The 13,955-nt window shown below is 49.0% G+C and overlaps 1 protein-coding gene across 2 annotated transcripts; it reads left to right on the top strand.

Annotated features, from left to right (window-relative positions):
- Positions 1-441: 441 nt before the first annotated feature.
- Rcn1 (reticulocalbin 1) lies at positions 442-13,364 on the top strand. Of its 2 annotated transcripts, XM_005364024.3 has the most exons (6): positions 611-1,130; positions 5,366-5,559; positions 6,443-6,621; positions 8,257-8,317; positions 11,406-11,605; positions 12,506-13,364. In XM_005364024.3, the coding sequence occupies exons 1-6, from the start codon at positions 895-897 to the stop codon at positions 12,611-12,613; spliced, it is 978 nt and encodes a 325-aa protein (XP_005364081.1). In that variant the 5' UTR covers positions 611-894; the 3' UTR covers positions 12,614-13,364. The 2 variants fall into 2 exon arrangements, with proteins under 2 accessions (XP_026643593.1, XP_005364081.1); XM_026787792.1 differs by lacking the exons at positions 11,406-11,605; positions 12,506-13,364 and adding an exon at positions 8,947-9,347 and having other exon boundaries at positions 442-1,130.
- Positions 13,365-13,955: the final 591 nt, after the last annotated feature.

Genomic DNA, 13,955 nt, shown 5'->3' with positions numbered 1-13,955 from the left:
AAACTCAATTATTGAGCTGGGGCCGGATCTATGTTAAGTATTTAATGGCCACTACATATAGGACAGCCCATGTAGAGAACATTTCTGTCATTCAGAAACTTATTTAATACAGACCATCTCTGGTTGGTATCATTACTTCAGATTTAATATACTGATAGGATTTAACTCATGTAGTGGGTTTGTAAAATGACTTGGCAACATTCAGAAACGAAAAGTCTTATAATCTGGTATCTTTGTTTCTTTCTAGAAGCCTTTCTTCCTCTCTCCCCTATAACAGGAGCTAGAAAAGACTTCTCCTTTCACACGGGTCCCCTCCCACGATCCAGCCTTATCTCTTGGACATTGAGATTGCCTCCTCCCTAACCTAGGGGACCACGCCCATTCTGACCTGCTTCCAGACTCTTGTGTAAGTAACCACACTGCAAACTATGTTAACTGGAGTTGAATTGGACTTAAGTGCCCATCTCTGGGCAAGCCTGGGGTTGAGGTTAGGGCTCTCAGCTGGAAGCTGACAGGGAGCACAGCTTCTCCAAGCCGGAGATAGAGCTACCACACCGAACATCTGTTGCTTTTTTTTTTTTTTTTTAAACAAAGAACTTCTTTCCGGTCTTGCAGAGAGCCCTCCAGTCCGCAGCCCCCTTCGTCTGGGCCCGCCTCTCGCAACGAGATCGCGGGGAGGGGCCGAGGCGAAACCCGAGCCCAACGCCCACCACCCTGCCTGGCTACGTGGCTCGGCGGCCCCGGCCTCCCCCGCCAGCGCCGCGGCCAATGGGCGCGTGAGTGGGGCGGCCCGAGCCTCTCCGCGCCAGCCGGGCGCGCCCCTTGCTGGGGAGGGAACAGCAGCGGTGGTGCCGCGAACCCCTACTGCCCCGCCACCTTCCTCTGCTCGCGACCATGGCGCGCGGTGGCCGCCTGGGACTCGCCCTGGGGCTGCTGCTGGCGCTGGCGCTGACGCTGCGGGCCAAGCCCACGGTGCGCAAGGAGCGCGTGGTGCGGCCCGACTCGGAGCTGGGCGAGCGGCCGGCCGAGGACAACCAGAGCTTCCAGTACGATCACGAGGCCTTCCTGGGCAAAGAGGACTCCAAGACCTTCGATCAGCTCAGCCCGGAGGAGAGCAAGGAGAGGCTGGGGTGAGACCGCGGCCCGGGCCACACAGGGGATCACGGAGGGGCCCACGGCAACCCCAGGGGGAGCCACGCGGGACCTCCGGAGCAAAGCGAAAGCGAAATCGTGGCAATTGGTCACACCGCTGGAGCCGGAGGCAGGCTCGGCGGCACAAAGTTGCCAGCGGGCGCCCAGACCTCGGGTGGAGGTCGCCGCCACGCCCCGGCCGGGATAGTCTCCCACGGGGAGGCGAGAACGTGGCAGTGGCCGCGGGAACCGGGAGCATGAGGGCCCGCCCCCTCCTCTAGGTTGCATCAGAAGAGACGGGCGTGAGTGAGCCAGAGTTTGTTGGCTGTGGCCTTTTAGTACCCGAGTTCTTTCCCACAGTCCTAGCCCCAGAGGCGCTTGAGACTTGCTAAAAGTGTCTCATGATCTAACAGAAATGGGTAAGAGATGAATGAGGTGGGCAGTCGATGGAGACGCTTATTCCTTGGCCTGTCTGGGTCGTGGCGATGTTCTTGTCGTCTGACCAGTTATTCCAGAAATCTCATGTAGAGACTTAGAAATCATATTTCTAAAGGGTTAATAGGAGCTGGTACATGGGGAGGAGGCACAGAGATGGAAACTGATTTCTTGGGCTCTGCTTCCAGCATTATGGGTGAGGCGTTCAGTTTTTTTGGCAACTGGTTGTCAGGGGCGAAAGGAACTACCAGAGGCATTGTGAGCTTAGCTTGGAATCTAGAAATAAAGCTGGGCAACATCTCAGTACTCCCTCCCCTGGCCCCCAGGAGACACTTGGACATTGTGCATTTATCTGAAAGCCTTTCAGAGAGACGAGTAGTGAAGACCTGGTGTATTCAGGTGGGGAGGGATACAGCAATCCTGCCTGTGGGCCTCTACAGCTTCCAGAACCTGTCTCCTGGGGGTGGAGGATCAGGGTATTCTGTTACCATTGAAAAGAACACAGCCAGCTCTGTACTACAGAAAGGCTAGGGTGCTCAGTGGAACAGGAGAAACGAAGCCTATTAAGTAGGTGCAACACCAGCCTGTTGTGATAAAAAAGACCTTTGAACTTCAAAGTCACCTCCAAACATTATCTTTATTTGACAGGGAAGTACTTCTCTTCTTGCTTGGGACATAACAATAAGGGCCATTGATAAGTCCCTCTGTTGCCTGCTTGGAGGTCCTGGAGACTGATTTATTCTGGGGCCCTGATTGCAGCCATTCTGCATTCTCTTGGGAAGGAGGGGAAGTCAGGAACTGGAAACCCTAAGCACAGGCCCTCCGGCACCATTTAGTTTCTTCATCAGGGTGGTAGTTTAAGTGGCAGATGGAAGTGTCAATGGAGTTCCTCTGGGCTTGATCCTGTGTGGAGACCTTGATTTTGCTCTTTTATTCATGTGGCAGGCATTGCAGTGGCTACTTTGGTTGACATCCGGCAGGTACAATGATGGGTCCTCGTGTTCTAGGTCTCGGGGTGCTGGCCGTCCCATGTGAGGACACACCAGTCTTTCGAGGATTGCTGTGTGGGTGACAAAACCTGCATCACCGTGGGTTTATCCGGGGCTCCTGGGACTTCAGGATGGAGGGAGGTGCTTGGGTCTTGCAGGTGGCTTGACTGGTCAAAGGAAGATTGGTATATCATAACAGAAAGGTGTTCCTGAAGCGAGAGCCAACTTGTTTATTAGGGGTTGGAACTCTTTCGTGAGGCGGGGGGGGAGGGGGGTTTGCTGGACCTGCAAAGGCAGAGAAAGGAAATGGGAGGTGGAAGAGGAGGGGAAATTAAGGGCAGAGGAAAGGACCACGAGGAGGTAGAGATGTTATTTGTGTGTGTTGGACAGGATGTCCTAACTCCCAAACATTGTTGGGAAAGCCAGGCTGGCAGTGAGTGGAGAGTGTAACCAACCATGGCAGACAGGGAGGCTCGGTGAGGGTCGTCTGGGTGTTGTTAGGGCAGGAAAGAAGCAGACACCTGTGCCACACTTGCCGTGACCCAGCGTTGAGGAAGGATCCAAGAAAATTATAGCTGGGTCCCTGGCCTGAGCCCCTTCCAGTCTAAGGTGGTATGGGCCAGAATTGGGCTAGCTCTTTTAAAAATGACAGGTCTAGCCTGGGGCTAAGTGATGAATTGCCTGTCTGTCTTCTGCCTCAACAGCCTCCCTCCAGGTCTAGGCTGCTGAGGGAGGAGCGTGGCTAGATCCAGGCAACTTAGAATCTATCACTTGACCGTCTATTGGAGACACGTCATCATTAAGATCTCTGGAGGGTTGCGAAGTGAAGCCACAGGCAGCATACAGTCTCAATAGTTTCCTACAGTCTTAGAAAAATGTGAATTACTTTCCAAAGTGGGGAGTGATTCCACCTGTCCACTAGTCTCTGGTTTCTCTGGGCTCCTGGACAGCAGCAGGCCGGGGAACTCCGTTGGCCCTAAGCCCTTCCTGGAGGCTTGACTCATTCCACATTTTTGCTGAGAGTTGGAATATTCCTTCCATGCATGACCTACATTGTTGACCTGAGTGAGGAAAGGCCGCCCTTCTCTTTGTTCCTCAGGCTTTTCTTGTCGCTCGGGTGTTTCCGCTTACCCTGGGGAAAGTGAGGCCCGGAGACTCGCTGGCTTGAAAGGCAGGATGAAGAAGATCTCAGTGTTCTGACCTAAGCATTCAGAGTCTATCTACATTCTATTTCCTTCCTCGGGATCTTCCTCTTGCGACCTTTCTCAAGGGAGGTCAAGATGACCCCTATAACTCCAGGCAACAGTTTTAGAGTCCTTGCTGGGCATTGGGCTGGGTATATTGCCTGGATGATAATTGATGGGAACTAAATGCTATTCTTTCCTCAAAGGGGGGTTCCCTGGGTTTCATGACACTGAGCCTTTGCTGGCCTAGGGTTCTGCTTCTCAGTAGTGTTGGGTAACAATGGGCAGTGTTTTCGGTGTGGCCTCAGGATTGGAGCAGCGCCTGCCTATGCAGCATTGAAGGAATTCTGCTGTGTCTGGCTGAGTCTTCCCCAGGGAAGCCTGAATATGCGTGGGATTTGTGCTTGAAGGGACACTTAAGTTGTTAATAATGTCCACAAGTTCCAGAGGAAGGAGCTGGGCTCCTTGGGTTCGGGTAGGAGATGTTGACTTTGTTTATGCATGCCACTCACCACCCTTCCCTTCCCTTTCCCACTAAAAGCTATGAGTTACAGACCGAACTATATTTATAAAAAACTAAGGAATTCAGTTCCCATTTTTAATTAATCAGTATTAACTGCTAATCAGAACTGCTATTGACAAGAAAATTTATCGCTGGAGTTGATAGAGTTCTAGCCCCAAAGAAAGAAACTGAGTCATTGCTGGCTTGCATGACCTCATCCCAGGTGTTTGAAACCCCTGTTAAACATCAGCCTGTGGGTGTTCAGTTTCCCCACAGATGTCTCTCCTAGCTAGGGACTGAAACTCAGCTATGGACAGATGAGGAGTTTCCAGCCTGCCTTTTGCCCTGAACTAGTGTTTAGGATACCCCAGTAGAGTCTAGTTGGAAAACCCTGGGAGCCAGGTCATGATAGAGCTGGAAACCCAAGAGGGCACAGTGGTCTGTCTCCTCTGTTCTGAGTTACTTTGGCTGCCAGAGGGCCAGGTTTCTGTAAGAGGTCGCTTTATCCGACAAGACTGGTCATCTTGGGCTTCTTATGTTTCAAATCCTTGAGTCCGAGCTGGTAGGATTGAAAACACAGCTCCCTCATCCTTCGATTAACATGGAATTTCCTGTTGTTGCGTTGCACCCCAAGGTGTAAAGATTACGTGATCACCCAGTTATACTAGCTGTGTGCTCTTGGAAATGTCATCCCACTTCTCTGGGCCTTGGTTTCCAGAGTAAGTAAGTGAATTGGACTGCATTGGGGAACACAGTACGTTCCATCTTCCAGGTCATTCTCCATCACTTGGTAGTGGAAGTCTCCAAAGTCCTGAGCTGAGAATTCTGAGTCATATCTGGGTTTCAGGATCTTGAGGCATGATCCATGAGTGAAATCTGCCCCTGGCCCTGGTTCTGGGGAGGAGAAGGCATATCATCCTTGGTAAGGATGAACTATAAGACCCTTCGATCGTAGGACCATCGGATTACTGATGGGCTTGAATCTATATGAGGAGTTGATAACATTTAAGACTGGAAATTGCTTATTTTGCTGGACCAAGACCGTACAAGCCTTGAGTATGGTCTTGAGGGATGTTTTTGTTTGATGTTATTATCATTGTTACTGTTACTATTTTGAACTACAGGAAAATCGTTGATCGAATTGACAGTGATGGAGATGGCTTAGTCACCACTGAGGAGCTGAAAGTTTGGATCAAACGGGTACAGAAAAGATACATCTATGATAATGTCGCTAAAGTCTGGAAGGATTATGATAGGGACAAAGACGAAAAGATCTCCTGGGAAGAATACAAGCAGGCTACCTATGGCTACTACCTAGGTAAGGCATGCCACCGTGGAGATTGCACAGTAGGGGACAAGCTCACAGGAGACTCTGTCATCATGGCTACCCCCTTTCAGCCAGATGTCACAACCTTCAAAGTAAAACCTGTTGTGTAACATCCTCCTCTGCCTACTAAGAATGTACCAAGCTGCTTCCTTTGACTGACATAGGGGAAGGTGTGTTGGGTCATGGCCCTACTTGAACTGAGCTCTCGAGATAAAGAGAAAAAAGGAGAAGGAAAACCTGTTCGCTTTTGGCAGTTTCAAATTGCTGACGAAGTTGGGCAGTAAGGATAAAGCATTCCTGAACCATCATCGGAAGGGGGCTTTGGAAACCTGGGCTTTGAAGAATGGATTTCAAGTTGGAGAGATGGACAGACTGTGGGAATGGTGGCAGAGTTGGAGGGGCGGAGGCACAGAAATGCATGCATGGGGGCAGGGCTTGGGTTAGTAGAGTAGATGAGGGTTATGGTTTGGAATCTCCAGGTGCCTGGGAGAAAGGAAGACAATCAGAGCCAGATTCAGAGAGCTTGGAAGGCAGCAGAGGCACTTAAACGAGATATTCTAGAACACACAGGGGGGTCCTTGTATGTTCTGGATCAGAAAGTGATATGGTGAATGCAGAAATCTGTAAATAGAGGTCTGAAATTATGTGGTTTAAACCCCCTGCTCTTCAGCGTTTGCTGGGAAGCCCCTCCTGGGCAGTAAGGCTGTGGTTATGGGGTGACTTGGAGGGAGAGGAGGTGCAAAGGGCTTTTTGAATAGAGATATTTTAAAGAAGCCTGTGGGTGGGTCAGGATCTTTTGTGTGTGAAGAATGAGTGATCTGGGACAAAAGGTCTTTCCTAACAAAGGTTGACCAATGCTGTACACACCCTACAGGAAACCCCGCTGAGTTCCAGGACAGCTCTGACCACCTCACCTTCAAAAAGATGCTGCCCCGGGACGAGAGAAGGTTTAAGGCCTCAGACCTCGATGGCGACCTAACAGCCACGCGGGAGGAGTTCACTGCCTTTCTGCACCCAGAGGAGTTTGAACATATGAAGGAAATTGTAGTTTTGGTGAGAACAGTGAAAATGCAGACTGGGCAAGGACCAGGGAGAAAACTCCCCTCATCTTGTCCCTTTTTCCCAAAGGGAGACTCAGGGGTTCAGCCTGCTGGGAATTGGGGAAAGACAGAAGCTGAGTATGTCAAGTCTCTGCCCAGGGAGTAGTCAGGACAAGCTAGCTGCTGTAGCAAATACCCCAGCTGAAACCGTTTAACACAACGCAAGTGTGTTTGTGTTAGCACAACGTCCAGTAAGTGCATTAAGGCTAGTCCCAGGCAGATTCCCCTCTCGACACTGGAAGGCACCCAGGCTGCATGTCTTCACTCTGCCATCTTACAGCTTCAGGGTCATCCGGGGAACAGCCAAGGGGCAGAGCCGGACAGAGACAGACTGTAGCCCCCCTTAGATATGCAGAGAATGGGAGACTCTATTTAGACATGGACTCAGAAAGGGCCAGTGGGCTAGTGAGCAGCTAGCTGGACTCTACTCATGTATTTTATTGCTGGATTTTCTTTCTTTTTAAGAAAGGATCCTTTCTTAATTAATTAATTAATTAATTAATTAATTAATTAATTAATTATTTTCGTGGGTTGGTTGGTTTTCAGCTTGACAGGAATAGAAACCTTCTGGAACCTAAGCAGGGGCCTCTAGAGGAGACGGTTCAGATGCCAGGCTTAAAAAAGGGTTGGTGCTTGTCAGGCCTCTGAGTGCCATTGCTTTCCATAGTGTCCCATTGGGTACCACGTGTCTTCATTTTTCCTGACATTTAAATAAATGCCACCACCTATTCCCTGGACAGGGTCGGTTCCAACTGCTGGGAAGCCACTGGTGAATGTAAATGACTTTGTTCATAAACAGCTCTGAGTATCTGAGATATCCAACCCATGTCTGTGTCTACTCTTGCCTCATGACTACCCTGACCCCAAGGCCTGGGCAGTGAGTGGTCCAAGGATCATTTTTCTTTGTTACCCAACATCCATTTAGTAATAACTAAAGTTTCAGTGGAGATGGAATTTGCCACAGGGGAATTGGTTACCTTCTGGGAAGATGGTGTTCTGGACTGAAGCAGTGTTCTTTGACTAGGATGTCCTCAAGTTACTCTACCCAATGGACTGTAATTCATTTAGTTACTGATGCTGAGATGGTCGGGAACAAGTAAAAGTCAAGCGTAACTAATTAGAGTAGAATACTTTCATAAATCAATTATGTCTCTCATGTTTAATTCTCTACAGTCTCTGTCTCTGATACCAGCTGAGTGTTCTTAGATCTTAGCTATGGAGTCTATTTTTATGGTCCCTCTAGTAGGTGTGTCTTCTGCTGGACTCTCACACACTCCTAGGGGCAATGTCTGGTGATAGATATTGGTCGGTCTGGCAGGGCTTCTTGAGAGCATCAGAGCTCGGTTGGGTTTATAGACACCTTCTCCTTTGAAGAAAGGGTTCTGCTCTTGAAACTGTGGAGAGACACATGGGGATGGATATCAGCCATCACCTGTTTTATATTGTAATGGGCTTGCCTGGGAGCTAAGAGAACAAGTCATGAGTCACCAAGTGTTCAGCCATAAAAGCCAGGCAAAGAGGGCATTAGGAGTCTCGGACTTGCTTAAAACACACGGCCATCTTGTGTTGTTTGCCCATTGCTTCTTAGGAAACGCTGGAGGACATTGACAAGAACGGGGATGGTTTTGTGGACCAGGACGAGTACATTGGTGAGTGTGTAGGCTGCAGTGGCTCAGCTGTCCACACCGGGCACACTCTCTTCCCCACCCACTCCCACTAGAGACAGCTCTTCAGCCTTGTTTGTTGGCTTAGCCTAGTTGGTGCTAATTTTCCCCCAGGAGAGAAGAACCAAGAGGACAGTCAGCAGCCAGTACCCCAGGGCTCAGGGGTGCTCTTTGTCACACTGCCTTGGAAGTGGGACTGGAGAGCCGCACATGTACAGAGAGACTAAAGTCGATGGGAGGAGAAGACTAAAATTAGACGTAGGTCAGCCAGCTTAGGAGCTCAGGCTGGGCGAGCCTGCACCAGAGCCACAGACAGGCCCTTGTCAGGGAGGCAGACCTTTCTGTGGTGTGCATAGTTGTCTCTTGTTAGGCCCACTCATCCTCTGGTGTTCTGTCATTTGCCTGGGAATCCCATAGTTGACATTTTCTTACTGAGAAACATAAGGGAGAATTGCCTGGCTGAAACTCAGATCCCAGTAGCCAGTAGTCGACGAACACAAAAATCTACAGCCAACATGGAAATTTCCATATGATTCCGCACCACCCACACCACTGGCTTATGTTTCCAGCCTCAGGCCGCCATCTTGTAAGAGCCCTTCTTTTCCTGTCTGTAGTGAACACTGCGGGGAAATCACTTGACTGCGTCCTGACTTCTGGGAAGAGATGGGAAACCTTGTGTGAATGTATTTTAACAGATGCAGTTGTCTTTAAATTATAGTACTGAGCCCAAGTTGCCTCGTTGTCTGGTTTGTGGTTGTATGATTTTTGTCCCCACACATAAGGACAAGCATTTTTGGTGATGGCAAGCATAGCTTCTGCTCACTGGGAAAAGTCATACATGGCCCTAGAACCAAACACTTCCTGTCAGTCGTGGAGAATGGCCAGCTAGCCCTCTGCCTAGGTAATTAAAGGCTTTGTACAATAATGCTAATGGTGACCTCATCAGTGCAAGCGCTGGAGTAGAGCCTTCCTTTTAAGAGGCCCATAAGGGAGGGGAGATTCAGAGCCTCCGACCTGTCACCATGACAGCAGTGAGTGAGTTAGACAAAGAGAAAGGCTTCCTGATAAAAACAATCAATGCGGTACTTTTGACTCACAGTGTACTCTCTTTACGGTCCTCCTGTACTCTGCATTGAATTAATTCTGAGTGGCTTTGACCGAAAGAAACATTTCATCGTGTACACCGTACAGAGAGGGGAGGAATGTATTATTCATGAGAATCAAATTTCAGCAGCCAATAGTGAGAAAGACTTGTCAGGTTAGGGACCTGATTTCTAGGGTGTTCTTTCCTTGGACAAGCCAAGGACTTGTTAGGGTGGCGTCCTGGAAAGGGCTCTGGGGTTCGGAGTCCTGGCCTTCCCACCACTGATTGTGTGACTTTGAGAGAGCTCAGGAATTCCTGTCTGCCTCAGTCTTCTCGTCTGTTACCTGAGGACAAACTGCACCCATTCCTGCAGGGTAGAGTGAAGCTCAGAGCGGCTCGTATGACAACCCCTTCTCAAAACCAGTGTGCAGGGGCGGCATTTGCTCAGTTAGCGTAGTGCTTCCGAGAAAACAGGAAGACCTGAGTTCAGATCTCGGGTTTCCACATAAAAAGTCAGAGCTGTGGCACATACCTGTAATCCCAGCGCTTGGAAGGCAGAGACTGCAGGACACTGAGGCTCAATGACCAGCCGGTCTCACCAGTCAGTGAACTCCGAGACCCTGTCTCAAATTACCAGGTGAGATAATTGACACCTGACATAACTTGACCACCACACACGTAGGGCACATGGAAACGTACACACACAAACACACAAAATGTGCAAAAATCAGGCATGATTATTCGTTTTCTTTTTGGTTTTTGAAGACAGGGTTTCTCTGTGCCTGATTGTTAAACAGTAGAGATCTGCCTGTGTCTGCCTCCTGAGTGCTGGGACTAAAGGCATGGGGCTCCCTTGTGGCTCTTCCCTGCTTCTACCAAGTGCCTGCTGGAGCTGAGGACTGACTTTCCCTTTTGTTTAAACTTTATACAGAAAAACCTTTTTTCTATTTTGAAACATTATCATTTTTTTTCCCAAATGAAAACTTTACAACCAAAATCTTTTTTTTTTCTACACTGAAATTTTATCACAAAGAACTTTGTTTTTCTTCTGTATTGAAACTTTTTTCCATTTAAGGTTTCAAAACTGTATTTCCATGAAAGAGAAACCAGCCATGGGGTGTAAGCAGCCAATAACATCAGGGTACCAGAGCATCCCTTTAATCCCAGCACTTGGCAGGCAGAGGCAGGTAGTGTCTGAGAGTTCCAAGTACCCTGCTCTATATACTGAGTTCCAGGCCAGCCTGGCTGTATCGTGAGACCCTGACTCAAAACAAACAAAAAAGCAGCGCCTGAATGTTCCCCTCTCCTTTATTCTGGCATTTTATAAAATTGAGATAACAACCGATCTTATAGTAATTGTTAGAGGGCTGAGTGAAATAAGATCCCTTGATGAGGGAAGCTGTAGTAATAACCGTAGAGGAGGGGACAGGGTTGGCAGCCTCCTGGGGTCCCCTGCAGCCTCCTGTGGTCCCCTGCAGCCTCCTGGGGTCCCCTGCAGCCTCCTGGGGTCTCCTGCAGCCTCCTGGGGTCCCTTGTGGCCTGCATCTTTACATCGTTCTCATTTGTAAGGTGGGAGAAAACAGCTACTTCAGAGGATATAAAGGAACTGAAATGAAAATGAATACAGGATGCTTCTAATGTGGGCCGTGGAACTTGCCCGGTGTGTTTGCTTTCCCCACTATGGCACCAGTTGGAATAGAGGTTCTCCCAGAAGTAGCCCTCTGGTCTGCATAAACATGATTTAGGGATTATTATCTGCATTTTACAAGCTTTGGGCTCAGACACTGAATTGAGAGACCCTGAGGCTCATTTCTGGCTTCTAACCAAGTCTTCCGTCACACCTTGTGGTGTCTGTAGTATGTAGATCAGTGGCCCCTCCCCAGCTCTGCACCTGCTGTGATCTATCTCTCTCCCTGGATGGTCACCGTTCTAAAAACTCAGGGGTCAAGTTTTTCGTCTTCTGTAACTGCTAACAACTTTGCCTTCCAGCGGATATGTTTTCCCACGAGGACAACGGCCCTGAGCCAGACTGGGTTTTGTCGGAACGGGAGCAGTTCAATGACTTCCGTGACCTGAACAAGGATGGGAAGCTGGACAAGGACGAGATTCGCCACTGGATCCTCCCGCAGGACTACGACCACGCGCAAGCCGAGGCCCGGCACCTGGTTTACGAGTCGGACAAAAACAAGGTAGCTTCCATGTTCAGAGCCATTGATTGGCAGGAAGCAGTTTGTTCAAGATTGGGGTTGTTTGCCTTGTTAGTGATAGCGTTGGCTCCATTTGGCCATGTGCCTGTACACGCCTGTTCATTACGCCTGTACTGTGTAGGCGTCATTATTGCTGGGCTGTAGACTAAATTACTAAGTCACAGCCTCTAGGGTGTGATGGTAAAGCATGAACATCTTTGATATAGTAGGCATGGATTTAAGAAATGAACCCAGTATGACCTGAGACAGGCTTACTCCTTCCTTCATCTAGGTTCAGATATTTATCAAACTTCCATGATATGCCTGGCATAGGGAGTCCATCCCATTGGAAGTCAAATGACTGTTTGCTTGCTCGCCGTCAGGAGCTCTAAGGATTATCAGTATTTCCATATCCACTATTAGGTATCTAAGTCATTAGGGGCTGGGAATGTCCTGAGTCAGGCTCTGGGTTCCCTCCCGAGTTCTGTAGTGCTAATAATGTGTTAGAGTCCAAGCAAGGAGATAAGATTAAGACAAAACTCTTGCCTCATCTGACCCTGATGCTTGTCCCGAACACTGAGCTTTGCAGCCCTGCGTGTTACACAGTGAGGCCGTGAAGGAGAAGTAGATCCCTCTGGCCTGTTCAGAAATGCCTGCATTGCGTGTAGGTCTGTCTTCTTAATTCTTAGACACCCGCCTGAGGCACTGTAGCACAGCCTTCGGAGACAGCGAGAGTTCCTTCCAGCTTGGAGTTGTGTGGCAGTCGTGGGAGATACACCCACACGCTGGCTGCTGGCTATTAGATGTGCTGTTTGTAACACTGCAGATCCATGAGGCAGAGTGGGCGGGATGCTAAGCGGTAGAGCTCCCAGCATCCCCTGACAGCTCTCTGTCTTCCCGCAGGATGAGAAGCTAACCAAGGAGGAGATTCTAGACAACTGGAACATGTTTGTGGGAAGCCAAGCGACCAATTACGGGGAAGACCTCACAAAAAATCACGATGAACTTTGAAAGGCGCTCATCCTGACGTGGCCGACCGTCAGGGGCATTCTTCAGGTGTTGGGGTGGTGGCTGCAGTTGTCCGGTGTACAGCAGTTGTGTCCCAAAACAATGAGATTACACCTCAGATTGGGGTAAATGTTAGTTTTCATTCCATATTTACTGGAAAATAGCCATCGCTGTTTATTCCAGTAGGCTCTTCCCTGAAGCACATGAAAATCTTGGCAACTGCAGTTCTCTGAGGGGATACATTGCTACGACATGACTTCCTAGTTTGTGCTACCCCCACCTCAGTTTAAAGGAACGGGGACGGGAATGTGAAAGGTTCTGTTACTGGGGTGGAGAACACACTGTACAGACTGTGTACTGACTGCTGTGTATTCGGACGATTAGATTTGGGGCCTTTTAGCTGCCGCTGTTAAACAGTGGCGAAGGAAAATGCTGAAGGAGTACACGTTGTGTTGCCCTGGGTCGGCTAACCTTGGAGCAAGCATGGTATTTCAAAGCCTTTCTTTCTATCTTGAGCTGTTACTGTAAATGGCATATAAACTTTTGTGTGTTTTCTGTATGGGCCTGCTAGTGTGCACAGTGGCCCCACATCTTTGGTGTGTTTGTTTTTATACTAAGAAGCAATCAAAAAAGATAATGTGAACAAGACAGGAATTGAGAGACGGGGAAAAGATGAATGCCAGGAGTTTGAAAAACTGTATGACCGTAGTCAACACTTTAAATATACTTGAGAAATTGTTTTCCATGTTAACAAGTGGGTCTGGTTTTTGAAGTGGGGAATAGACATGCCTTTCTCTCCTGGGTGTGAGGCTGTGGAGTCCAAGGGAATCCAGATACAGTGGTGTGCCTTGTTTGTTCCCGCACAGCTTAGGCCAAGGAAACAGGATGAGGTGATAATCTAAGCCAATGACCAAACCATCTGGAGCAACCATTTACAGATGAAATTCTACCTCATAAACCGGGTGGACGGAGTAAAAGCTACCCTGGAGGATTTCCCCATGTGTCTCGTGCTCTTTGACTTCACAGAAAGTGTGGTTTCATTGTCCCTCTCAAACAATAAAAGGAGTACGTGAATCAGACTGAAACCGATGAAGCTATCGATTCAAACTATATCTGCAGTTGCTGGTTTCATCACTGTAGTTCTTCCCTACAGTTAGGCACTCAATGTCATTTTCACAGTAGGATCTTCCTGAGACAGGTTTTAACTGGAATCACTATTGCCTGTGAGGCCTGCCTGACACGATCCAGCCCTGCCTCCCTCTGAGAACTGTCCCTTTTCTCCTCTCCCCTCCCCCACCTTTCTGCACCCTCCACTCCATCCTCCAGCCCCACTGACTTGGTTGTT

This window comes from Microtus ochrogaster, assembly GCF_000317375.1.
Source record: "Microtus ochrogaster isolate Prairie Vole_2 chromosome 14 unlocalized genomic scaffold, MicOch1.0 chr14_random_1, whole genome shotgun sequence".
Lineage (NCBI taxonomy): Eukaryota > Metazoa > Chordata > Mammalia > Rodentia > Cricetidae > Microtus > Microtus ochrogaster.
Note: the sequence above shows the minus strand (reverse complement) of the source record. Positions and strands in the feature narration are given on the sequence as shown.